Source organism: Gekko japonicus, unplaced genomic scaffold (genome assembly GCF_001447785.1).
Source record: "Gekko japonicus isolate JY-2015 unplaced genomic scaffold, Gekko_japonicus_V1.1 scaffold4052, whole genome shotgun sequence".
Classification (NCBI taxonomy): Eukaryota; Metazoa; Chordata; class Lepidosauria; order Squamata; family Gekkonidae; genus Gekko; species Gekko japonicus.
Window position 1 is genome coordinate 57,337 of NW_015161530.1, and position 27,994 is coordinate 85,330.

Below are 27,994 nucleotides of genomic sequence, written 5' to 3' on the forward strand. Positions count from 1 at the left end.
ATCCTAGCCTGCTCCAATCAGGGGGCTAGGTTCCCAGCCAAGAGCCTATGGGACTCTCGGCCACTGTAAATAACCTAAAGGGAAGTAGGGGTGTGTTTTGGGTGGTGGTTTCTCGGGGGATACAAGCCGGCCTGCGAGTCGGCCAAAGTTGTCTTGTTCCGGATAGAATAAAGTACGCTTTGCTGAAATCACTCTCCGTTTGCGTACTTTTCATGCCCAATCAAAGGATCGGTAAGATTGCAGTTAGCTGGGTTTTTAAAAACTATATTTGCATGGCTGGATGCTTCCTGAGTTGGATCAGAAGCTTAATCACAGCCATGCGGAATGCAAACCAGCTCTGAGTACGGCTAGGTGGAGAATTTAAGGAGTCAGATGCAGAATAACGCTTTTTTCTTTTTTTAATTTGGATCTGTTGAAAAGGTGTCTTGTACATCAATCTCACTCCATCTTTGTAGTCCAGAGGTTGGGGGGGGGGCTGCTGCTCTTCCGTAAACTCTTCCGAGAGAGGGCTAATCAGCAGCCAGGGAGGGAATCTTGCATACAAACGGGAATTCTCTGTGGCAGCTGTTATCGTTCCACGATCGCAAAGCTAGAAAAGGGGAAAGAAAGCGTAAAAACATGGAGTCAGAGTTTCAAATGACGTTAACAGGGAGCTAGGAGAAAATAACTAAATCAATGGCATCGTGTCTGACACACTGAAGCTGGTTTTTCAACACCATCAATAACAATCGGCTGATGGCTTCGTAAGGTTGCCAAATTTGAGTTGAGACATTCCTGGAGATTTAGGGGTGGAGCCTGAGAAGGGTGGGGTTTGGGGCGGGACCTCAGGAGGGCACAGGGCCACAGAGTCCACCCTCCAGAGCAGCCATTTGCTCCAGGGGGGCTGAGCTCTGTCGTCTGGAGATCAGTTGTGATTCCGGGAGACCTCCAGGGTCCACAAGCAGGCTGGCAACCAGTCTTCCCTCTAAACTGAGTTAGTGTGAGCTAGCTCACAGTTTTTTAGCCTCCAGCACACACATTTTCATCTTAGCTCAGGGAGGATGGCTCCAGAGCAGACTAATTTATGCAGGGCTCTAGTCGGGGGGGAGCTCTCAGGTACGGAGCTCCGGAAGAGAACCTCTAGGGGGCGGGGCGGTCACGTGGTGAAGCCCCGGCCCCTTCTTTACCCCGCCCTCTGCTTCGATCCTACTTCCGTTTGGGAATGAGGATGAAGCAGGAGGGTAAGTAGCCGGGCCTTCTGACACACTTCCGGTGATGTCAGGGGGTGTGGCCTTCTGTCACTTCCGGTGATGTCAGGGGGCGTGGCATATGCAAATAAGTTATGCTAATGAGTTATGCTAATGAGCTCCGGCAGCTCTTTTTCTACAACAAGACCCCTGAATTTATGCAGTAGCCAAATTGCTCACTCACAGTTTTAATGCCAGTAGCTCACAAAGTAGAATTTTTGCTCACAAGACTCCACAGCTTAGAGGGAACATTGCTGGCAACCCTTCTAGGCAAAGCTGGACTGGTTCTCCCACTGGTGGAAGTTTGAGCCTCTCTGCCTTGCTTGATTTAACTCCTTTTAACTTGTTTTTTTTCGTATGGAAGAGCTGCAGTCAGCCCAGATACAACCTGGCTGCTTTAGCATCTGTTTCTGAAAATGCCGCCCTGTGCCTGCTGCCAAACAGAGACACTTTGGCATGCGATGGTGTGAGGTGGGATTTGTGGGATCTGGTTCCCTGACAGAATTTCTCTGCTGTGCATTTATAGACACGCGTTTAGTTGCGGAAATCTTTGATACCCAAAGAAGTAAGCGATAATATTAGAATGCAGCAGCTCTCATTTGGCATCATGATTCATAACCGTCACTTGTATAGGAGCAGATAAAATTGCTGGATATTAGGAGACAAAACCTCTTACCCTATCCTCTGAACCCTGCCCCCCTGCCCCCCGTTGTTAACAATTTATGATTAGGGCAGTTGGAGGAAAAAATAAAAATAACATAGTAAGAGATATTGCTAGTAAACAGATGTTGTTGTTAGAATAATATGAATAATAAAGGTAAAGGTAAAGGTTCCCTTGCTCGAAAGCCAGTTGAGTCCGACTCTAGGGTTGCGGTGCTCATCTCCGTTTCAAAGCCGAAGAGCCAGTGCTGTCCGAAGACGTTTCTGTGGTCATGTGGCCAGCATGACTAAACACCAAGGCGCATGGAACGCTGTTACCTTCCCACCGAAGTGGTACCTATTTATCTACTTGCAATTTCTTGCTTTCGAACTGCTAGGTTGGCAGGAGCTGAAACTAGAGACGGGAGCTCACTCCATCATGCGGCACCCGGGTCTCGAACTGCTGAACTACTGACCTTCCACAGCCTGCAGTTCAGCGTCTTAACCACTTGAGCCACTTTATAGTGGTCAAGGTCTTTGCCCCAAGGACCTTACAATCGAAACATTTATTTATTTATTTATAATTCGATTTATATCCTGCCCTCCCCTAAGGCTCAGGGCGGCTAACAATTGGGGTAAAAGCCATATTTAAAACAATTAAAAACAGAATAAAAACGTAACAATCCGGAAGGGTGGATCCGGACCAACGACGTAAGTTCCAAAATGGCAGATAACCAGTCTTCTTCCCAGGGCCCATTTGCACCCTGATGGTATCTCCGCCAATTTTCGGCGGCGGTGCATTGGTGGAATAGTAGCGGCGGCAGCTCCTACTTGAAAGCCTGGCAGACGAGCTCCATCTCGCAAGCCCTGCGGAACTGCGCAAGATCCCGTAGGGCCCAGATCTCCTCTGGGACCTCATTCCACCAGGTAGGAGCCGCCACTGAAAAGGCCCTGGCCCTAGTCTTGGCGAATTTGGCATCCCTGAGGCCTGGAGTAGTCAAAAGATGTTGCCCCCCCCCGACTGTAGTGCCCTTGGGGGAACATATGGGGAAAGGCGGTCCCTTAGGTATGCCGGACTTTGCCATAGAGTGGTCCACAGAAGAAGGTGGAGATGTGGGTAAAAAGGGTTTTGTTTTGTTTTAAAGTTGGCTCTGCAAGCAGCTCACACAAATAAAAGGGAGCACAAAGGATGTACAGGTTCAAAGGTCCTGTTCTATAGCAAGAAATTCCCAGCAGGGCTGGAACCAGGAACAAACGGAGGGGTGTCTGGCCACTTCCCCAAGAACGGGGAAGGAAATGGGTCCATTTTATCTGGAGAATTCTATGCAAGCAGGGCCATCTCACAACAAGAAGGCTTCCATCTGGGCAGAGGCAAGGGTTGCCAGCCCCCAGGTCCTGGCAGGGGTTCCCCCACTGCTGGGGGCTCCAATTCGCCATGAGCCAGCTGGTCAGCGGGGAAGCCCCACCCCCCAAGAGCAGCCACCCCTCTCCCTCCCCTCCTGCAGAGATTTAACGGGCTTCAGCTGATCGGCGGGGAGCAAGTGGCCACCCAATCAGCTGGAGGGCCCTTTAAATCTTTCAGCAGGGAGGGAGAGAGGCTGTCGCCAGCCACAGCTCTGCTCGCAAAAGGACCCTTTGGCAACCCTCCCTGCTGAAAGATTTAAAGGGCCCTCCAGCTGATTGGGTGGCCACTTGCTCCCCGCCGATCAGCTGAAGCCCGTTAAATCTCTGCAGGAGGGGAGGGAGAGGGGTGCCCATGCGGTGCTTGGGGCATCCCCGCCCACCCCCGGAATGCCCCCAAATTGCAACACTGGAGTGACGAGGGGACCTGGCAACCCTAGCAGAGGGTTTCCTGGGGGGGAAAATGGAAATTTGTGGGGTTTTTTTTGAAAAGTATGCAATACTTATAGTCCCATCAAACCAAAATCAGTTTCAACAACATAAAATGCATTGCAACATTTGACATATTTATGGAATTTAGACATTAGAAATGCCTTAGTTTGCTATAAGCAAAATTGCAAATATACACAATACTGGAGAGAAAACTGCAAGCTGATGCACACTGTGCTGTCTCAGGACCTGTACATAGTCTGGTTAGAGAGAGCTCGGTTCCTAGTGAAACTTAGGGTTTTCTACTGAGGTTTTGGTGCTTCTGTCCCACAACCTTCTGATCTCCCCCCCCCCTCCAGCAAGGTAGGGCAATAAGCTACTTTTTACCAGAATTATTTCCAGGGACAGCTTGCTACAAGACGAGTCCAAGAAGAATAACAGCAGAACACCACTGATGGTCACCTACAACTCACAACTGTCAAGCCAGTTCAAATAATTATTAATGACCAACCCATGCTGAATAGTGACACTTCCCTTACACAGGCACTGGGGTAGGCAGACTTTTTCTTGCTTAGAGACAGCCTGCCAGCCTAAAACAACTTCTCACCTGTAATGACAAACTCCTTAACAGAAACATGGCTTCTTATACCAAGGCCTTCAACAAACCAAGATGCCAACTTTGCTGTCATATAGATTTTAGCAACACTATCAGTAGACCCAGCAACATCAGCCACAGCACCTCAGGTTCATATTCCTGCTCATCCTCTAATGTGATTTATTCCATTGTCCATTGTCAACATTGGACAAATAGGCCATTTCCTTCAACAAAGAATTAATTGACATAAGCCTGACATTAGGAACCACAACATTCAAACACCAGTGGGGGAACATTTTAACCTTCCAGGACATTCAGTTGCTGACCTAAAAGTAGCAGTTCTCTTGCAAAGGAATTTCAAAGGGAGATTAGAAAGAGAGACTGCTGAATTGGAACTGATAATGAAGCTCAAGACAATAAGTCAACCTGGACTGAATCGAGACCTAGGTTTCCTGTCTCATTACCAATGCTGGTTTCTCCACACCTATTACCCCTCTGCATATCTCACATAAATCTAATCATGCCTGCTATTGTCATTCACCTGGTATTGTCATTTGCCTGCTAATGTCATTCAGCATCTGAAATCACTCCACTTTCCAATAAATAGGACAGATGGACTCCCATTCTAGTTGTATCTGAAGAAGTGAGCAATGACTCATGAAAGCTCATACCCCACCACATACTTTGTTAGTCTTTAAGGTGTTATTGGACTCTTGCTTTTTTCTACTGTGGGTATATGTGTCACAGTGGCTTGAGAGAGAGAGAGAGAGAGAGGTAAAAAGGTCAACCACAAGTCAGATCAACAGGGCAACAGAAGGCATGCAACAGGCGAAAAGCAATGAAAGCCCTCATGGAGATTAGGTATCTTTCTAGGTGCAGAAATGCATCTTGGATTTATAGAATCACAGAATAATAAAGTTGGAAGGGACCTCCGGGGTCACCTAGTCCAACCCCCTGCACAATGCAGGAAATTCACAATATCTCCCCCTCCACACCCGCAGTGACCACTCTTCCATGCCCAGAAGATGACAAAAACCTCCAGGATCCTTGGCCAAACTAGCCTGGAGAAAAATTGCTTTAAGATTTAAGAGTTGTCTTCATCTACAGCATGCCCACCTTGTCTTTAAAAGCATTTCACTCATTCTAAAAGAGAAAATATTTCATTTTTCCCCCCAGTACTCCCCAAAATTTCCAATTTTTCTGTTAAAAAAAATGTCTCGGGAGGGAAGTTTTCCCCATTAATTTTTCCTTTTCCCTGGTGTAATATACATATACCACCTACCACTGCTGTATCTATACCAGATCTGGACACAGTCTTCATCCTCTGGTTTAGAGAGGATCCCATCATCTGGCTGGTTGCCGTCCCAGTAGTTATAATCATATGATGAGCCATCTGTCCATTCAAAATTGCTTTCCTGCCAAAGAGATCACCAGGGAGTTACGGATGGAAACAGAGCTGAAATGATGTTGTCATGGCCTTTATCCAACAGAGGTGGAAAAATCAAAGGATGAAGACATTGGGCTTTATCCTGAGAACGTTGATATTCAGCCTTGTAACTTGAGCCAAGGAGAAATTATACCTGGATAACACCCAAGGGGGAATGACCATGATTAAATCAGGCTGGCCATCAGGGGAGAGAGCTCAAAGATGGAAGTACACTCCCTGCCCAGATGGCCGCTTTCCTTGCTGTGCAATCTGAAACCAGCTCCAATCAGCGCCACCTAATCTAATTAAGCCGGCAACATATCTTGCAAAAAGTGGACCATGGTGGGCTGAAATTTGTTCCCACCTCCTTTTTTTTTTATTAAACACCCAGCCTGATGTTCTAGAGAATTTATTCATATTATTTATGGTCTGCCATTTTCACTGAGACTCAAAGCGGATCACGCAGCGTAAGTCAGTATAATCAACAGTATGGGACATCCAGAAACAAGGCAATAGGATTTGGGTTGCAGAAGTCTGAAATGAAGCCGAAACAAAGCATTAGCATTAACACAACACATTGAACAATGCTGAAATTACATTGTAAGATCATACTTAAAGCAACAGACAGTATGTACTATACACAGCAGTATAGCCCACACTCCCTATCCCTTTACCAAAGGGTTTTTCTGAACCACTTTATTACAGTACAGCCCTATGACCTGAATAAAAATGCCCTCCTGAATAATTAAGCTTTGTATACGATAGTCAGTGCCTTTTATTGAGCCAGGTAACTGGTGGGCAACCGATGGAGTCACTGCAAAACGGGAATGATACACACACATTCTGCCTAGCCTCTGACAAGCTGTCGATTTCTCCACCAGCTGGAGTCTCTGAACTGACTTTGAAGGGAGGCCTAAGTTGTCTGGGCATTACAGTAGTGTAGTCTTGACACTGGTGTGTGGCAGGATCCAGGTGACCACCTCGGCTGTGTCAAGGTAGGTGACCATCTTGCAGGCCAGACTGAGTTGGGAGAAAGTGCTTTTTGAAGCTGCACTCACTTGCTTCTCCAGCAGCAATGTCGCATCTAGTATAACCCCAAGGCTCTTAACTGGGCCAGCACGTGTTAGCTGAACCTCATCGAAAATGGGAAGCACAATGTTCTTGAAGATCTCCTGCCTTCCCAACCAGCATTACACCTCTGGCTTATCAGGATTTATTTTCCATTTGTTCACTCTTAGCCATTGAACCACAACAGGCAGGCAACAATTCAGGACCTCTACCTCATCACCAGGAGATTTAGAGAAGCTATAGAGCTGGGAGTTGTCAACATACTGATGACATCCAATCCCAACACTATGAATGATTTGTCCTATGGACCTTACATAGAGATTGGAAAGCACTGGGGACAGGATTGTGCCCTACAAATGTTTTGCAGTATTTTATCCTAAGAAAAAACGCACACACCCTTTTTTGGGGTTCTATGGACAAACATGGCTGTTTTGAGAGGCCCACTGTGAACTGTCTTGTTCAGTTCAATGGCCCTCCATGAAGGGAGTAGATTTTAATAAGTAGAGGCAGCAGCATCAGATGCATCCCTGAATGGACAGAAACATAAATCCCAAGTGGAGAGTGAAGCTCACGTCACAACTAATGTGCTGAGTCCTTAAGGTGTCACACAAGACCCTTGATGCCGCAGTCATTTGCCACTCAGGAAAACACTAGATGTCGTCAGATGATGTGAAAATATACAGATGGATAGTCTCACTCTTTTCTTTCATCCCAGACGTATATGTTTACCTCTTACGGGATCACTTTGTGTGCCTGACAAAAATGAGCTCTCTTACCCATGGAAGGTTGTTGTTTCCAAGTGCCACTGGACTCTCTTATTTGCACTGCCACAGATTAATACAGCTACCCATCTGAGATCTGCTTTATTCTGTCATTGCTGACAGGAATTTGGCCAAGGCAGGCAGTGCTTTCCAGATCTGAATGGCAGAAATATTCAGAAAGGAGTCCAAGGACAAAAGGTTACTGACTTTTTCTGGACCATTTCGATGGCCCTGCTCAAATCAGAAGGCCCCCAAGGAGAATGTTGTTGAGTTAACTTACAGAATTCACTGACACAGGATGTGGTGATGGCCACTGATTTAGAGCCAAACAAAGTGAGAGACTGGCAATTCTATGAACGGAGTTCTCACGGTCTTGCCCAGTGCCCTACAACCCCACCTCCTCACGTGACAAATATGAGGCATGCCATGGCCCAGTTCGGACTGGAACCATAAGGGAAGGCTGGACTTTCTCCACTGTTGTGTTTCCTTGAGCTCAAGAGGCCCCACAGAACCACCATCAGCCCTGTTTAATGGTTATTTCAGGACAAGGAAATGGTGCAGTCTCCCCTCACAGTCCTGATCAGAACTGGCCCCCTCACGTACCTAACATCTGGAAGAAAAAACAGCAAGAATGCCATTAATTGAACACCTGTAAGCAGCTCATCTGGTTTGGCCAGGGCTTTTTTTGTAGAAAAAGTCCAGCAGGAACTCATTAGCATAATAGGCCACACCCAGCAGCAGAAACATATTAACATATTAGGCCACACCCCCTGACTGCACCACTCATTAGCATATTAGGCCGCATTCCCATGTTCCCAGAAGTGTGGTCATCCAGCCACACCCACCTTTTGCTTCTTATTCTGTTTACCTTGTTTGTTGTCAAAACCCAGGACCTTTTTTTGTTGCAGAAACTCCTTTGCATGTTAGGCCACACACCCCTAATGTAGCCAATTCTGAGTTCCTACTGGGTGTGGCCAACTTGGGAGCCAGCCAGAACTCTGTTCCTGTGCGTTCCTGCCCAAAAATAGCCCTGGGTTCGGCCCTTAATGTTTTTTTAAATGGTTGGGACAACTTCCTAGGCCATAGGGCTATCAGTGACCACTAGCCATGATAGATAAATGGAATCTCCCTGTTTTCAGAGAGAATAACTCTGAACACTGGTTGTTAGGGTGACAATACAAGGAATGAGGGCCATCCCTGTCTTGTTAGTGGAACCGTATGTCTGGCTGTTGATGGAAACCAGATGCTGGACTGAATGGACTCTTGGTTCTGATCCAGCAGGGCTCTCCTTACAGGATCTGTGATGCTTCGGTTTCTTACCTGCCTTAGGTCATTCAGCCCCATCCAGATATCAGTGGGTATTCCAGGTACGCGGCTGTTTACCAAGTCATATACGAATACGTTCTCTTCCCAGCTGCCAAACAAAGAGGAGTTTGTAGGACAAAGAGGAAATCCACCAGAGGGTTGGTGTAATGAGTAAACAACACTGCTTGGTGCTGGGCAATGTGCCAGAAGAGCAACGGATATAACACACTGCAACACCTGGTGTCTACAAAGCTTGAGTGTTTTGGAGAAAAGGAGGCAGTATTGTATAGTGGTTGCATCCTCAGCCTGGGGCCAGGGAGATCCACCCCCACCCCCACCCCAGATTTTCACATGGATGCAAGACTGTCATAATTTAACACACTGGGTGACACCGTAAGCCTGCTCTCTGCCCCTTAGCAGAAGAAGCCATTTTGAGTTCCAGTGGCTACTCTTGCATGGCAGCCATGTCCGCCCAATATTCTCTGGAGGAAGGCCTTGCTCCTGGCCTACGCCAGAGGAAAATCCTTCTTAGGGTACTTTCCAAACTCTAACAGTGTGCAAGAAGGTTGCCAGGCTGGTAGAAATGACTTTGACACAAGGACTGTCGGAGCTTCCGACGCCATCCTGTCTGCTTCAGCTGTGTAGTTCGTTAGTCCGCCGCCCATTAAGTGCTTCCTTGTTCTTTGTGGGGGAAGTTCAGCGCTGTCGTTTGCGCCGATCGGCTGGGGAAGTGGGGGAGGTGCTGCCACAAAATGGACTGGGCTGGGAAACATAATGGTCCAAATGATTCATCTAGTGGTGGAACAGTACGATTGCGTGGTCTGCCATTTGGCTGCAGCAAGGAGGAGATCGTTCCGTTCTTTCAAGATATATTGAGATCTTCAAAAGTAGTAAAAGTGAAATCTGAGGATTCTATGACCCACCATGAAGAATGATGGGACAGCGACCTGGACCATATGATAGACCAATGGGAGGAAGAGGGGGTTATTATGGAGCTGGGCGTGGAAGGTATGGTGGTTTTGATGACTACGGTGGCTATAACAATTATGGCTATGGAAATGATAGCTATGATGACAGAACGAGAGATGGGAGAGGAATGGGAGGCCATGGCTATGGTGGAGCAGGAGATGCAAGCTCAGGTTTTCATGGCGGTCACTTTGTTCACATGAGAGGACTGCCATTTCGAGCAACAGAAAACGATATTGCTAATTTTTTCTCACCCTTGACTCCCATAAGAGTACACACTGATATTGGAGCGGATGGAAGAGCAACGGGAGAGGCAGATGTGGAATTTGTGACACATGAAGATGCAGTGGCTGCCATGTCTAAAGATAAAAATCAGATGCAACATCGATACCTTGAACGGTTCCTGAATTCTACTGCTGGAGGCGGTTCTGGAATGAGGGACGGAATGGATCAAGGTGGTTATGGGTCTGTTGGAAGAATGGGGATGGGCAGCAGTTACAATGGAGGATGTGGTGCTCCTGATGGATTGGGTGGAGATGGCCGTGGCAGTGGAAATAGCGGTGGATACTATGGACAAGGCAACGTGGGTGGAGGTGGATGGCGTGGAATGTATTGAAGGGTGACTTTGGGTCTACAAAGCATATTGGAAGGAAAACAGTACCTGGTCTACTAGTCTTTCTTACAAAACTTATTTTCTTTTGTATTGAAAACTTTATCATGACCGAAGGAATGTGTCTTCCCATTATTTGGTAAGCAGCAGATTGCAATGGGGAAATCTGTTTTCTGTAGGTTTCATTGGTTGCATACTCCGACTTTAAATAAATGTTTCATATTAAAAACAAAACAAAAACAAAACAAGGACTGTCGCTGTTCAATCCTTACCTGTGAATGGAAGCCAGCTTGGCTGATTTGAGACCAATGGAAAACTCTGCACAGTACAAATCTGCCTCGGCCCACGTTTTATTGATGGGGAAGTATCTGTAGCAGTATCCTTCAAATTCGGTCCAGAAGAGAGGACAAGAGTAGGACAGGATTGGGTCTGGCAAAGCTGAGGGAAGGGGAGGGGGGAGAAGTCTGTTAGAGGCGGCATACAGAGCTGTAGCTGATTCCTTATTCAACAGGGCCACCACATTTCCTGTTGGGTTACCAAGAAATGAATAGAGCCACCAGTGTTGCTTTACAAAGGTAAAGGTAAAGGTTTCCTTGCTTGAAAGCCAGTCGAATCCGACTCTAGGGTTGCGGTGCTCAGAGGTCATTTCGGGGGGGATCGCGGGGGATCGCAGTTCCCCCCAGGTGAGGTACGGGGGCGGGGCACATGACGAAGCCCCGCCCCCTGCTTCCGGCCACCCCGCTTCCGGCCCTCATTCAGCCAGGAGGAGGCAGGAGAAGAGGGAGGATAAGTTGCTTCCTCCCTGACTCTCCCCACCCCTGCCTGCCTGGAGCCAGGGAGGGCCTTCGTGGGGCTTCCTCGCACTCCCACCGGCCTTGCAGGTCCACCGCCGGGCCCCTCATGGGGCTCGGCAGTGGAGCTGCAAGGCCGGCGGTGGCGGCCGGGACCGTTGGGGGCGGGGTGTGTGGCCTTATGACACACTTCCGGTGATGTCAGGGGGTGTGGCCTTATGTCACACTTCCAGTGATGTCAGGGTGTGTGGCATATGCTAATGAGTTATGCTTTCCCCTAGCTCTTTTTCTACGAAATGACTCCTGGCGGTGCTCATCTCTGTTTCAAAGCCAAAGAGCCAGCGCTGTCCGAAGACATCTCCGTGGTCATGTGGCCGGCATGACTAAACACCAAGGCGCACGGAATGCTGTTACCTTCCCACCCAAGCGGTACCTATTTAATCTACTTGCAATTTCTTGCTTTCGAACTGCTAGGTTGGCAGGAGCTGGAACTAGAGACGGGAGCTCACTCCGTCATGCGGCACACTCAGGTCTCGAACTGCTAAACTACCGACCTTCCACAACCTGCAGTTCAGTGTCTTAGCCACTTGAGCCACTGCAGCTCCGGTGTTGCTTTACACCGCAACAAAAACTTTTTGAACTCTGTTGTCAAGTTCAAATCGCTCTGTATACTTGAAGTGTGTATAACTTGCTAGCCTGGAAGCTGATGTCAAATGTTGAATGGATATAGTCATTCTTTGGGTCAGAAGGGTTTACTTATTACACCTTGGTTAAATAAATATTAATGCTGAAAACTTACCTCTGCTTACCTTTTTCTCAGCACTCTGACATGCTCAGAGTCCAGATACATAAAAGACTTTGTTTCAGGGTCACTTAAGCAGAAGGACTATAGCTTAGTTTGAGTGATAGGAAAGTCGAGGTATAAATATTGTCATAAATAACTATACTCCATGACTCTGGAAGAGCAGAGGATGGGCAGAACTGGAGAATGAAACATGACCATTTCAGGAAGCACGCACCGGTACTGATGAGGGACATGGGAATGTTGAGTCTGGAGAAGAGAAAGTTGAGGGGGGACATGATTGCTCTCTTGAAGTATCTGAAGGGCTGTCACTTAGAGGAGGGCAGGGAGCTGTTCCCGTTGGCCGCAGATGAGAGGACTCGCAAGAATGGGTTTAAATTAAGGGTGGGAAGCGGTACTGGCTGGATCTTAGGGAAAACTTTTGTACAGTCAAGAGTTGTGCAGCAGTGGAATCAGCTGCCCTAGGGAGGTGGTGAGCTCCCCCCCACTGGCAGTCTTCAAGCAGCGGCTGGACAAACACTTGTCAGGGATGCTCTAGGCTGAGCCTGCACTGAGCCGGGGGTTGAAGTAGATGGCCTGTAGGGCCCCTTCCAACTCTGTGATTCTGTGATTCCTTTAAAACCAGAAATTTACCCATTCTAAAACCCGGTTCTCAATTCTAAATGGAAGCATTAAGGCACAACCATGACTCTCGTTGAAAGGAAAGAGAAAAAAACAGTGTGGCGGGATGGGCGGGGTATAAATATAATAAATAAATAAATAAATAGAGCGTTGGACTAGGTTTCGGGAGAAAAGGGCTCAAGCCCCCCGCACTGCCAAGAAGCTCCATGGGTGATACTCTCAGCCTAACCGGCCTCACAGGGTTGTTGTGAGGATAAAACAGGAGCCACATATGCTGCTTTGAGCTCCTTAGAAGGTGGGTGGAATAAAAGAAGAGATTGGATTTATACCCTGCTCTTCACTACCGGAAGGAGTCTCAGAGCAACTTACAAACTCCTTTCCCTTCCCCTCCCCACAAGAGACACCCTGTGAGGTAGTTGGGGCTCAGAGAGCTCTTTCAAGGACTGCTTGTGAGAGAATAGCTCTGGAAGAACTTGTGACTGACCCAAAGTCACACCAGCAGCTGCATGTGGAGGAATGGGGAATCAAACCCTGTTCTCCCAGATTAGAGTCCGCGCTCCTAACCACTACACCAAACTGGCTCTCAATAGGTGACCGGGGGTGGGGAGAATTCTTGGGTGGGGTAGGGTGAATCAGTGATCCAGGTGGTACACTCCTTAGCTACAGCTCTGGTGGTGTATCCTCAACACAATTCTCTTAAAATAGTTGTTTCAGGTAACACCTGTCACTTGCTATTGGTCTTGGGAAGTGCTCCAGCCAGCAGATTAGGAGGGTCAGGAAACCATTGCTATCTTCAAGAGCTGGCCCCCAACTGTTGTCAGAGTGAATTAGTAGCAGCTGCCATGTCTTTTGCGTCTCAACACTACAGATTACAGACGATGCAAGAAAGAAAGTCCGATAGGAGCCAGCGGAAACAAAGATAAAGCATCCTCAGAAGAAACACAGATTAGATAGACCATGGTGCACACAAAAAACAGGTCTGTGTCTTTTAGGCACAACAGTCTACCCCATTCCCTCCTGTCGATCTCACTCAAATCAGGGATTGGATGTTTTCCATGAGGTGACAGGCCATGAGGAGAAGTTCAGTTCCCAAAGGGAGCCTTATCAGGAATTCCCTCCTCAAAAGAACGAGGGCCTCTTCACACAACCAACAACTAGCGTGATGTTGTAATGGCCATCGCCTTTAAAAGGAAACCAGACAAATCTGTTGTGTGTCAGGATGGCTAATTAGAACTTCCATGATCAGGGCAGTGGGTCAGAAAAGAAACAGCGCGCAAGACTCCATGGATGGACCTTTGGTCTAAAGCAGCAGGGCTCTTCTTATGGGGTGTAGTTTGACTGGAATGAACCTAGGAAGCTGCTTCATAACAGAGTCAGACCATTAGTCAGTACTGTCTACTCTTCCTGGCATCAACTCTCCTGGGTCTCAGGCCTGGTCTTTGAGAGCCAGTTTGGTGTCGTGGTTAAGTGCGCGGACTCTAATCTGGGAGGTCAGGGTTTGATTCCCCACACCTCCACCTGCAGCTGCTGGATGACCTTGGGCAAGCCATAGTTCTGTCAGAGCTGTTCTCTCAAGGACAGTTCTGGAAAGAGTTCTCTCAGCCCCACCCACCTCACAGGGTGTCTGTTGTGGGGAGGGGGAAGGGAAAGGAGTTTGTAAGCCGCTCTGAGACTCTGAGTGAAGGGTGGGGTATAAATCCAATCTCTTCTTCTTAATTGCAGGTGCCAGATATTGAACCTGGGACCTTTTGTAAGCAAAGCAGACGCTGTACCATGGAACCATGGCCGTACTCATCGATTGCTTTGACTTTTAGCATTACCACATTCAGGTCACACTGGAATGAATGCGCAAGAATATGAACTGTTCCTCCTTTTTTAAAAAAAATGGAAACACAAATTGAATCTTCCCGCGCAACCTTGGGTGCTCTCAGTACTGTTATCTGACTCAAATGCCGATGGACTGATAACAGCTAACGTGGCGCGGTTCCTGGCTAAGGTGGCTGCTCTCAAGAAGCATTGAAAAGTCCAGCACTTCTGAAAACTTCGACACCGATTTTTAATCTTCGGATGATTTTAGTTAGTTGGCTCCGCCCCAAGTGTAGTTAGGTTATTTTTAATCTCTGGGCTCAGCCTGGGTTTTATGTGACTGTTATTATGTACCTTGACATATTTATGTCTATTTTATGTACCTATTTTATCCCCCTTTGGTATCTTCTTGGTCAAGACTTCGGTCATAAAGACCTGTAATAAATTGAATTGAATAAAAAGTCAAAAAAAATGGAAACACGAAGAGGGGGGTGACTTTCAATTTGATTTCTACATAGGCCATTTCCCCCAATAAAAATAAATCTACCAGCAGTTTCCCCACCTGCAGGAAAACAGCTAAAGGGTCGCCCTACTTTTTCCGGCAAAGGAGTCTTAGGGAGGGTGACTGAACAAATTCGGTTGAGGCAGGTGGGGGCCACATGCCTGCTGTCTGTGTCCGGTATTGAGAGAATGAGTTTTGGGCAGTGATCCGAGGTGCCCTGCATGGTTCTTTTGGGAGAATCTGGACCATGCCCACACTTCCAAGTTCAGAGCAAAAGGGGGAATGAAGCCCATTTAAGCTATTTAGTGCTTCTGATATTCTACACGGTTACCCCAGTAGGTGACGCGAATTTGATCGGCTCCAGCGCACAGGAGACGCCTGCAGGAATGTGAAGGCTAAATGGGCCGGAGAAGACAGGCAGACTTGGGGTCAACCTCTAATTAGCACCTTCTTTGTTAAGGCTCCCCAGGTAGCTTCTGCTCAGTCTCTGGAAGAACAACCATTAGAGTTTTTAACTCCCAAGCTACAGTAATTGGAGGTGCTGTGGCTGGCCCAGACTTCATTTGCCAGTTGGACTTTCGGGAAAAGGAATATAATCAGGGCTATTTTTGGGCAGGAACGCACAGGAACGGAGTTCCGGCTGGCTCCCAAGTTGGCCACGCCCAGCAGGAACCCATTAGCATAATAGGCCACACCCAACAGTAGAAACTCATTAAAATTGGCTACATTAGGGGTGTGTGGCCTAACATGCAAAGGAGTTCCTGCTACAAAAAAAAGCCCTGGGTTTGGACAACAAACAAGGTAAACAGAATAAGAAGCAAAAGGTGGGTGTGGCTGGATGAGCACACTTCTGGTAACATGGGGGTGCGGCCTAATATGCCAATGAGCTGTACTGTCAGGGGTGTGGCCCAATATGCTAATGAGTTCCTGCTGTTGGGTGAGGCCTATTATGCTAATGAGTTCCTGCTGGGCTTTTTCTACAAAAAGAGCCCTGAATACAATAGAGTCTGTGCAGAAGTTCACAGAGCTGAGACTTTGGGGTTCAGGTGGACTCTCCCGTTCCTGCTTCGTCATCCTCTCCCTCTCTACTTCAGCTCCCTTTCCCGCCCTGCGTCCCAGCTCCCCCATTAACGCAGTCACCCATGCACGGCACCCACATACCTCTTTCATTGTTTTGCTTGTAGGTAAAGGAGTCTTGGGAGAATACGGCCAAAAAAGAGAACATTGGAAAGGGCCCATTACTTATGGGGGGGGGAGGCGACTTGAGTGCGGTTAGATGGGTGTCATATTATTGGTGAGCTCGCTATGGAAATGCACGCCCCATGTTTTAGGGGGCAGATGTACCTCTTTCTCCCCCGAGAAAGAATACAGGGGTAACCTGTTCTTCTGGGCTGCAGCCGAAGGGACTGTGTACAGCACTGATTGGGTGAACGGTGTGTGTCAGTCAAAGTCACATAATAGCCGTTTTGCAAGCGTACGGGGAGGGATCGCTTGACTTTGAAATAAATACATTGCCAAACATCAGATCAATGAAACACAGAAAAGCACCTGAAAAAAAGACACACAAGGCCGGGCAGCCTATTGGAAGCCTCAGCGGAGGGGCAAAGAGGATCTAGGAGCCCCGGGTCCAGATCCCTCAACCTTGTGCCAATCACTCCCTCTCAATGTAACCTACCTCACAGGGATGTTGTGGGAATACAGTGGGGCAGCGAGAACTGGCTTAAAGGAAGGGGGTGACCATTTGGCTTCTGTTTCTCATTTAACCATAATCATAATTTAAAAAAACAACCTACAGTGAAGACTCTCAATAGCTTTTTAGCTACGGTATTTGTCCTTTATTCTCTTGTGAGATCGGGTCTCACAGTGCCGCCCTCTGCAAAGTCACTCCAGTCTACATCCTTTGGTTTCAACGGCCATAGAACAGAATTACTCCACATGGGGTTGCCTTGTCTGTCCTACTCTGATGAAAGTTGGGAAAAAATTGCCGCTCCTCGAGTAATTTCATGACTCAAACAGGAGGGCACACTTAGCTGTCCAATGGGAACAGCTGTTTGGAAACAGGGCGCCCGAGATACTGGTTGATAGTGCAACCCTACGCAGAGTTGCACCCTTCTAAGCTCCGTAACGTCAATCAGTTTAGAAGCCGTAACTCTGTTTAGGGTTCTCTTACAGTAGAGTCCTAAACAGAGTGCAGCTACCCATAGAAAATGGCAACAACTTTGTAGAAGTTGTAAAATCTGTTAAAAAATTAGTTTTTAATCTATAATTCAAAAGGGGGGGGTGTCTTTGGGCGTTTGAACCGTCGCTGAAGGATTGTCAGGAATGTTTTGAGAACAAAAAGTTTTGTCAGTTTGAATCCCCTCCCCCCATTTTTAACCTTTTTAAATGGATTTGTTTGTTTTACGTTAGTTGCCTTGAATGCAGGCAGAGCAAGATACCAATCCCTTCCATAAATACATTAAAAAAACCAAACAAAAGAAACTCTATTTGCAGTTCATAGATTTTCTGTGGATTGTGCACAAAGAAAGGTTTGCCTTGCCTTCCATTTCAATAGGACTTCTTTCACTTTTCTCCGGATTGCACCCATGGGCTTTAGAGAAAGTTAAAAGCATGCAGAAAGGGTCCTCAGAACTCATTCATTTGGCATTTTAGCAATACAGAATCCCTCCAGCACTTAGCTATATGAATAGATCAGTGCATTTACGCTACTGTGCATTATCACTACAAACACAGTCTGGAAATGAGGTTGACAGACACCTTGGCAATTCATAAATGACCTCCCTTTGTAGCTGTCTTTCCATTCATTTTACGATGACGCTATTAAAGTCGATAAAGATAGGAAGAGACCCTGGGTGAAAAGGTGAGTTCAAGGTGTCAAATTATTACAGGGGGAAAGTTTACATTGCCTTTAAACACCCCTCAATCCCTGCTAAGCCATCTATTGCCATGTCTTGCCGCTTAATTAACTAATGGGAGAAAGACTAGGAGGGAGATTTGGCATTCATACCGGCTCCCAACTAGATGAAAATCTCAACCAAGCTGCACTGGGGGGGCTGGTTTAATCAGATTTTGATTAAACAGGATTTCTACTCACCTTGACTGATTTTGATATTGGTGTGTGGGAAAGCATGGATGAGGAGGAAAGCCCCGGAGAGGGTTGTGTAGAAACTCCATCTGAGCATCGTCACGGGCTGGGGTCTCCTGTCCAGGGCTGCAGAAAGCCGGCTGCCTGATGCCTTCCCTCGGCTCTATGTCCCCCTGCAGTGCCACGGAGGAATCTGGAGCAGCTGCAGAGAGGCTCTGTGGGCCACTCCCTCCCCCCAAAGCACAAACTTTCAATGAGAACATGCACCAAAAGCCAGCCAAGCCCTCCTTAGAGCACATGCCCTCTTCCCTCACTCCCCCCCAATACACACGTGCTCACATCAACCCAGAGAATCCCAAACAGAACAAGGATGAAACGGGAGCTGGAAAATCTTACCCAAGTAAGGGAAAGTTGGGAGTCCAGTCCACTGGCACCTTTCAGACCAACAAGTTTAATTCTGTGCATACGTTTTCAGGTGCATGCACACGAAAGCTTATACCCAGAATTAAACTTGTAGGTCTGAGAGGTGCCACTGGACTCCAACTTAGTCCTATCGCTTCAGACCAATAGGGCTACCCCCCTGAATCTAAGGGGAAGCTGGTTGGAAAAGGCTTCCAGTTTTGAAAGGGTTTTTTTCCTTAATGGATCTGAGAACATATAAGGCAAGAGAGCTCCAGTGTCTTCTCACTTTTTGGTGTGCCAACGCCATAGGCTGGATACAATTATGAACCTATAAGAACATAAGAGACGCCAATGTTGGATCAGGCCAAAGGCCCATCTAGTCCAACACTCTGTGTCACACAGTGGCCAGAAATACCAGTGCTATCAGGTCCACCATTGGGGCCAGGACATTAGAAGCCCTCCCACTGTTGACCCCCCCCAGCACCAAGAAGACAGAGCATCACTTGCCCCAGAGCCCCTATCTATACCTTGTGGCTAATAGCCACTGATGGACCTCTGCTCCATATACTTATCTAATTCCCTTTTGAAGCCGTCCATGCTTGTAGCCACCACCACTTCCTGTGGCAGTGAATTCCAAGTGTTAATCACTCTTTGGGTGAAGAAGTACTTCCTTTTATCCATTCTAACCCGACCGCTCAGCAATTTCATGGAGTGCCCATGAACCCTAACCCTATTGTGAGAAAGGGAGAAAAGTACCTCTTTCTCTACCTGCTCTTTCCCATGCATAATCTTATAAACCTCAATCATGTCTCCCCTCAGTCGTTTCTCCAAGCTAAAGAGCCCGAAGCGCTTTAACCTTTCCTCATAGGGAAAGTGTTCCAACCCTTTTATCATTCGAGTTGCCCTTTTCTGCACTTTTTCCAAAGCTATAATATCCTTTTTAAGGTGTGGTGCCCAGAACTGCACACAGTATTCCAAATGAGGTCGCACCATTGATTTATATAGCGGCATTATGATATTGGCTGATCTGTTTTCAATACCCTTCCTAATAATCCCCAGCATAGCATTGGCCTTCTTTATTGCAGTCACACACTGTCTCGACATCTACTACAACTCCAAGATCTCTCTCTTGATCAGTCTCTGCCAGTTCAGACCCCATCAATGTGTATTTATATTTAGGATTTTTGGCTCCAATGTGCATCACCTTGCACTTGGCCACATTGAACCCCATTTGCCATGTTGACGCCCACTCGCCCATCCTTGACAGATCCCCTTGGAGTGCCTCACAATCCTCACTGGTTTTCACCACCCCGAACAACACTCACAATCTTCCCTGGTTTTCACCACCCTGAACAACTTTGTATCATCCGCAAATTTAGCCACTTTACTGCTTACTCCCCAACTCCAAATCATTAATGAACAAGTTAAAAAGCAGTGGACCAAGTACTGATCCCTGCGGTACCCCACTGCTTACCACCCTCCACTGAGAAAATTGCCCACCTACACTCACTCTCTGTTTTCTATGAACTAGCCAGTTTTTGATCCATAAAAGGACTTGTCCTTCTATCCCATGATTTTTGAGCTTACTTAGGAGCCTTTGATGAGGAACTTTATCAAAAGCTTTCTGGAAGTCAAGGTAAATAATATCTATTGGATCCCCCTTGTCCACATGTTTGTTCACCCCCTCAAAGAACACTAACAGGTTAGTGAGACAAGATCTTCCCTTACAGAAACCGTGCTGAGTCTGCCTCAATAGGTTTTGTTCATCTATGTGCCTACTAATTCTTTCCTTAATAATGGTTTCCACCAATTTACCCGGTATCGACGTCAGACTGACTGGCCTGTAATTTCCCGGATCTCCTCTGGAACCCTTTTTAAAGATGGGAGTGACATTAGCTACCTTCCAATCCTCAGGAATGGAGGCAGATTTTAAGGAAAGATTACATATCTTTGTCAGGAGATCTACAAGTTCACATTTGAGTTCTTTCAGAACTCTCGGATGTATGCCATCTGGGCCTGGTGATTTTTCAGTTTTTAAGTTGTCTATCAGTTTTAGGACCTCCTCTCTCATCACCTCAATCTGACTCAGGTCTTCCAACACCCCTCCTGAAATCAGTGGTTCTGGAGTGGGCAAGCACTTCTCATCTTCCACAGTGAAGACGGAGGCAAAAAATGCATTTAGCTTCTCAGCCATTTCCCTATCATCCTTCAATACTCCTTTTACCCCTTGGTCGTCCAAGGGCCCCACTGCCTCCCTGGCTGGTTTCCTGTTTCTAATGTATTTGAAGAAAGTTTTATTGTTGGTTTTTACGTTTTTTGCTATATGCTCCTCATATTCCCTTTTTGCCTGCCTGACCTCAGACTTGCATTTTATTTGCCATAGCCTGTGTTCCGTTTTATCAGCCTCACTGTGACTAGCTTTCCACTGCTTAAAGGAATTCTTTTTACTTTTTACAGCCTCCATTACTCTGTTTGTTAACCATGCAGGCTTTTTCCTATACCTGTTTGTGCCTTTCCTAACCTGCGGAATATATATTTTTTGAGCTTCTAGGATCGTAGTTTTAAATAGATCCCAAGCTTCCCCAATTGTTTTGACCCTTTCTACTTTTCCTTTCAGTTTCCTCCCCACGTGTCCCCTCATATCAGAGAAATTACCCCTTTTAAAGTTAAAAATGGTTGTGTGAGTCTTTTTGGCCAATTCTCTATTTGTACAAATGATGAACTCAACAACATTATGATCACTGTTTCCAAGCGGTGCAATCACTTTTACATCTCTCACCAGGTCTTGAGTGTTACTTAGGACCAAATCAAGGATCGCCTCTCCCCTGGTAGGTTCCGTGACCATCTGCTCCATAGCACAGTCATTTAGAGTGTCTAGAAACTCAATCTCTTTTTCCCGACTAGAACACATATTGACCCAATCAATGTGTGGGTAGTTAAAATCACCTATTATTACACAGTGTTTTTGTCTAGTTGCTATCTTTAAGGCATTCATCATTTTATAATCCTCCTCTATCTTTTGATCTGGTGGGCGATAACAAACTCCCAGTGTTAAGTTTCCTTTTGGCCCCCCTATTTCAACCCATAGAATTTCCAGAATCGAATCCAATTCTCTTAGCCTCTCAATCTTTCTGGACTTTATACCCTCTCTGACATACAGAGCCACCCCACCTCCAACCCTTACCCTCCTATCTTTCCGATATAATATATAACCAGGAATCACTGTATCCCACTGATTTTCCTCATCCCACCAAGTTTCTGAAATACCCACAATGTCTATTTTTCCCTCCAACACCAAGCACTCCAACTCCCCGATTTTACCTCGGACACTTCGAGCATTTGTATGATACATCAGAGATTTATGACCCGATCTCCCAGTGCCCTTTCCCACTTTAAAAAGCAGTTGTGCCTGGGGGTACGCAGATAGTGGCCATGGCTCTGGTGGAGAGTACCCCTTTCCCCCAATACAGTTTTTCTGGTAGTTATCCCTCCACCCTGCAAGCTGCCATTATCTCCAGCAGAGGGGAGGAAACGAAAGAGGGGACAGGTTCAAAATGGGGAGAGGAAACAGAGCAATCAAATAGAGGATATACTACAGGTTTAAATATGGATTCTCTTTTCCTAAAGAATATATACAGCCCTCTCCCCTATTTTGTGCCCACAGCAGTCCTGCAAGGTAGGGTGGGCTGAGAGCAACCGGCCCAAAATCACCCCAGTGATTTCCGTAGCCAAGTGGGGCCGGGACCATGAGAAGTCCTAGTCCCTAGCCACTGCACCAGACTGGTACTCTGAACAAAACCCTAAGTCAAATGTTCCGGTATGCAATCAATCAATTCATCCCCGCATATAGGAAAGCTAGCATGTCAGGACAAAGGTTAGGTCTGGCCTTTTACTCGACATGCTTTTTTTCTAGGCCCATGGAAAAACCTATTTCATCCTGATGAGCAGTCAACCATGTAAGTCCTCACCTGCCGTTTGAAGCAACCTAGCCCAGAAACGGGTTTTCCACCTCAGTGAGAACTAGGCCACAGATGTGCATCGAACAAAGGTTTTGAGATTAGATTGTTTTGGCTGGGAGGCACTGTAGATTTCTCCATGGCTGACAGATCCCAGCATGAGTTTAGGCCAAGGAGAAGGAATTCACATCTCTCCCCAGTTAGTAAATTCAGACTTCCAGCTGGAACGGAGGAAGGGGAGCAGGCCCGTGCTGTCCTGTGGGCTGTTATGGCGGAGGAGTCCTCTTCCTGCACGTTTGCATAGAGAACCGGAGAACGACTGCCAAGCAATCCTAAACAAAGCCACGCCTTTCTAAGTCCACTGAAGTCAATAGGCTTTGAATGGTGTGACGGTGCTTAAAGAGCCTGTGAAACCACACCTTGGAGCCGTTCCTGCTGGGTCAGTCACTGTATTCCAAACCTTCTCCACTCTAGTTAGGCTGGTTTTAGGCAGAGGAATATGGATGGATTCTCCTAGAGGAGTTTGTCTTCCCCAGCTGTCGCATTTTACATCTTTTTGGGTTAAGAGGCTTGTGCCTGAACTGCAGAAGGTCACTGGCTGTTAGAAAGGGCTTGCAGGGGTGACCGGAGAATTGCAGGTGGGGTCAAGACCCTTGTCAGCGGGCAGCAATCAGACGCAGCCAGCCATCCCATCTATCTCGAGGCCATCAGGCACCCCCGTGACCTAAAAGGCTGTAACCATGGAGCAGAAGGGGAATCATTTTGATCAGTTAAAGCCAAGCCTCCAGCAGCAGCCAGAGCACTGCAGCACCCGGCTGGCCAATTGGGGCCTGGGTTTTGATGAGGCCGTAGACTGGTATGTGTTTGGGTCAGGTGGGGCTGGCTGAAAGTTACAGGTGAGGTGGTGGCGGGCAAGGGATCTCCAGTGTAGAGTACTGGATGGATTCGTGGACATGAACCAGGCCAGGAGGGGGGGAGGCAAGAAGGAACTCAGTACTGGTAAGGAAGTGGTCATAAGAACATAAGAGACGCCAATGTTGGATCAGGCCAAAGGCCCATCCAGTCCAACACTCTGTGTCACACAGTGGCCAAAAATACCAGGTGCCATCAGGAGGTCCACCAGTGGGGCCAGGACACTAGAAGCCCTCCCACTGTTGACCCCCCCAAGCACCAAGAAGACAGAGCATCACTTGCCCCGGAGCCCCTATCTATACCTTGTGGCTAATAGCCACTGATGGACCTCTGCTCCATATGCTTATCTAATTCCCTCTTGAAGCCGTCCATGCTTGTAGCCGCCACCACTTCCTGTGGCAGTGAATTCCATGTGTTAATCACTCTTTGGGTGAAGAAGTACTTCCTTTTATCCGTTCTAACCCGACCGCTCTGCAATTTCATGGAGTGCCCACGAGTTCTTGTATTGTGAGAAAGGGGAGAAAAGTACCTCTTTCTCTACCTGCTCTTTCCCATGCATAATCTTATAAACCTCGATCATGTCACCCCTCAGTCGTCGTTTCTCCAAGCTAAAGAGCCCCAAGCGCTTTAAGTCAGAGCGATACATCCCACCTTCTGCTTTGAGCCCCCCCCAAAGAGACAAGTGGGAGTATCCAACTATTTCATAGCATCCTGAACAGCCCTGAGTGGTACCATCTCGTCAGACGTTGGAAGCTAAGCGGGGCCAGCCAGGGTTAGTTCTAGGATGGGAGGCCACCAGGGAAGACTGGAGATGCTAGGTGGAGAGAGGCAATGAATGAAACTATAACTGCCGCCTTGTCTGCAAGCACAGCCCCACTGAGGGAAAAGTGACATTTCATCTCCTGGTCGCTCCTCATTCCAGACCACAAACTGGCATGGTGATCCATCTCCATGGATACCATGACCCCATGAATGATTTTTCTGGGGATCAAAAAGGGCTGCAGGATTGAAGGATGGACACTGGACATTGGTTGGATACATGCCGGTAGTGGTCAGAAATTTAACTTATTTTCACTCCTGGACCAGGCAGACCTCAGGTCAGATCTTAATCTGGTAACCCCCAGGCCAAACACGATCTAACTTACCTCACGGGGCTGTTATAAGGGCATCAGGAACCGAAGGTAATCATTCTCTACAAAAACTCAAATGGTTAAAAAAAAATCACCTTGACCTTACTTGACACAAATAAACAGTTCTTTATTTTCCATAAATATACATTCTCAGACAGTATGTTGTGGGGGGGGGGGGGAAGTGTACAGAAGCATCCAGTGGCACTGACAGGATTGGATGATTTTGCTAGGATCACTCACCGCTTTGGAAAACGGCTGTTTTTCAAATACATCCAAGACACAAAAGGTCAGTCGCAAGGAGAACCTTTAATTTACACGAACCTTTCCTTCACACATGGTGAAGTCAACACATTTTGGCTTTCAGAGAGGATTTTTGGGGCGTGGAACTGTTATTGTCTATGCCTTAAGCAGATACCCTGTTACCTTACACCTTGCATGCACCCCAAATGAACTTGGGGGCTCAACTGTTTTCCAGACGCAGTGAGCCAAAAGCCGATCCTTTGTGGAGTGTTCTGGAGGACAGCTCAATATGGTAAAACCAAAAGATAAATAAGTCGACACAAGTGTTCCCTCTAAGCTGAGTTAGTGTGGGCTACCTCACAGTTTTTTAGCCTCCGGCTCACAGATTTTTGTCTCAGCTCAGGAAGGATGGCTCCGGAACAAACTAATTTATGCAGCAGACAAAAAGCCTGCTCACAACTTTAATGCCAGTAGCTCACAAAGTAGAATTTTTGCTCACAAGACGCCACAGCTTAGAGGGAACATTGCACATGGCCACTTTCTGCTCCAGGGCACAATCCCCGACACCTCCCGTACAAAGGCCTCAAGTAACAAGTGATGGGGAAGGCCTTTTTCTACTTGAGACGCTGAGGAGCAGAAAGGATTCTAAAAACAGACTCTTCTTCACAATAGGGTTTTGAAAAGCTTCGCGTCCCTCCATTCTCCTGCTACCTGGCTGACATTTAGAGGGCACATTAGAATAAGAAGGAAAACGGCGGGGCTCCCGTGCTCCCTCGGCCTTCTCTCCTCTGTTTTCTCCTTGTGTGAGGACAGAAAATGGAAGACTTTCTGGCCACAGTTTGTTGCAGTTCCCCAATAAGATAAAACGGAGAAATGCAGTTAGTTCCCTCTTAAAAACCAGGATTCTGAGCCAGAGATCTTGAATTTTTTTAGTCCTGCACAAAGAGGAGGAGGAGGAGGCGGGAGCATGCCGGCTGGAGGACTTCCTGCCTTTAGAACTAAAGTGCTTTACCTTTTTTTTTTTTTTAAAGCTTTTACACACTGTGGTGCTGCAACGTCCCTCCTTCTAGGTTCTCCTAGAGTTGCCAGCCCCCAGGTGGGAGCGGGGGAGCCCCCGATTTTGTGGGCTCCTGCCTGCCACCGGCCAGGGAAACCCCACCCCCAACAGCCACGAGCCTGTGCAATATCCTTGACATGACGACGTCACGCCGAAGTGACGTCACCATGCCGGGGACACCGCACAGCGACGATCTGGCATTTTGGGCAAAACTCTATGATAACCATAAGAGTTCTACTCAAAATACTAGAGCGTCGCCGCACGACGTCCCCGGCATGATGACATCACTTCCACATGATGTCATCATGCGTGGCAACATTGCCCCCCCCCACTCCTGGAAAACTCCCACCCCCCCACCGGTGAGGAGGTAAGACCTGGAAACCCTAGGTTTTCCCCGTTGTCACTATTCTCATTCCCAAAACCTTGCTTTACTCCGGTCTTTTTGGGAGGACCGTAGTCCAAGTACACCGTTCGGAAGGAACAGTGCACATTTCCTTGTTCTGCCAAGGTCCCATCCAACTCAGCACCACTATCTTGAAATGGCCAGATCGCTTCAGAGACGACTCATTAACGAAATGAAATTTACTGTATGACACCTCTGTCGTTGTATTGCTTTACTTGGAACCGGGCCAACAACGGAGAGCATCCAGTAGAGAACAATAATGTGAAAGGGGTCTTTATTTATTTGCTTTTGGTTGCGCCACCAGAATGCTTTTTGAGAGCTTAAAAAACCCCTTAAAGCCTCTGACGGCCCAGCGGGGAAAAAATGAAGAGAATCTTCATTGTCTGGCAGCACGCAAGTTGAGGTTTGTGGTACCTGCTCGCAGCTTGAAGCTTTTAAAGGACAGTGGCCCCCGGCCAGTGATGTGCAAGGGACACGGGCACCCCAGTGACTACAGGGAGCCCCTGCACCTGCTAAGGCTGCTTTGCTCTGAAGTGGGAGAAACTCCTCACATGATTCACTTTGCACTTGCAGATCTGGTTCCTCCACTGAAATGAATGGAGCAGTATATCGGACCACTGTGCACCTTTACATGTGGGGCCCTGAAACAGGTGCAATCCACCATCTCCTTCCTTAGAAGAAGGTCCATTGATTCTATTTGGTCTACTCTAGGATAAGTGATCTGTGAGCAGGACACCAGAGGTTCTTCACTGATGCAACATTCAATTTCTTCTATAAAACATGAGACTACATAGGAAAGAGATTGTGTCCATTACATTCCTTCTGTATGTGCTACTCCAGACATGAGAGCACACACGACTTGATTTGGTTAAGCTACTACGAGGACAGAAACTTGATTCAGACAGGATTTCACCATACACTCTACTGCTAAAACAACATCCTAAATTCTAGCCTACTTACCACACATCCACCAAAGAACATACAGGAACTTACGTCTCCTGATACAATGACTCGTGGACATGCACAGTAGGGGGCCATAAAGGGAACCAAGAAGCTTGTATGGAGCTCAGTGTTGTGGCTGCGAACAAGTCTGTGATCTGCACTACACTACCACGTAGCACGCAAAATAATCTCAACGACAATTTCAAATTGTTTCTATTGCCCTACATGGCAACATTAAGGACTCTGACGTGGACGCAGCGGCTGGTACAAAGTAGCCCGTTATCCTACGTGTCACATCATGAGTGATCCTGAGAAAATAAATTAACAGAATGCATGATTTTGCATGAATGGAGAGTTCGGAATCACGGACCTTTTTTTGTGTGGCGTCCAGCTGGAACGGTTGTTTTTGATTCCACGGTGATTACATGTACGTGTGTGTGTGTGCGCGCGCGTGTGTGGATGACTTCTGTTGTATACTGGCTTGCAGTTGCATCACTGCTGTTGTTCTCACGTCACTTCCAGAGAGGCTGGCGAGACACGATCACACTCTGCTCTCGACCGGAGACTGTGCCACTGCTCCACGGCTGTCCGGTGAGAATTGAGCATTCGTCGCCAGTGCTTGGATTCCGGGGAGCCTGTCGAGTACTGACCTATCACGATTCTCCCAATAAAGTCATTGCTGCTTTTCACGTTGTGCCCATAGACTGAAAAAATAAACAGACGAGGGGGGGGGGTTACTCAACACAAAGGACAGTGGAAAACAAAGTTGGATCAACTGATTGGGGGGAAAAACCAGGAAGATACTTTTGACCTCAAAATGTCACAGATCCATAAAAACTTAACTCGTCCACTGGAAAACAAAACTTTACAAAGGTGAATCTAGAAAACACACACACCAATTTATTAGAACTAGTAACAA

At 47.2% G+C, this 27,994-nt stretch overlaps 1 protein-coding gene and 1 pseudogene across 1 annotated transcript; one reads left to right on the forward strand and one right to left on the reverse strand.

Moving 5' to 3' along the window:
* Positions 1-509: 509 nt before the first annotated feature.
* On the reverse strand, positions 510-18,269 carry CLEC19A (C-type lectin domain family 19 member A). The gene is made up of 5 exons (XM_015429271.1): positions 18,043-18,269; positions 10,699-10,864; positions 8,866-8,959; positions 5,573-5,705; positions 510-589 (listed from the first exon to the last, which is right to left on the reverse strand). Exons 1-5 carry the CDS (start codon positions 18,128-18,130, stop codon positions 510-512), a joined length of 561 nt encoding a protein of 186 aa, XP_015284757.1. The 5' UTR covers positions 18,131-18,269.
* LOC107125809 lies at positions 9,511-10,432 on the forward strand (annotated as a pseudogene).
* Positions 18,270-27,994: the final 9,725 nt, after the last annotated feature.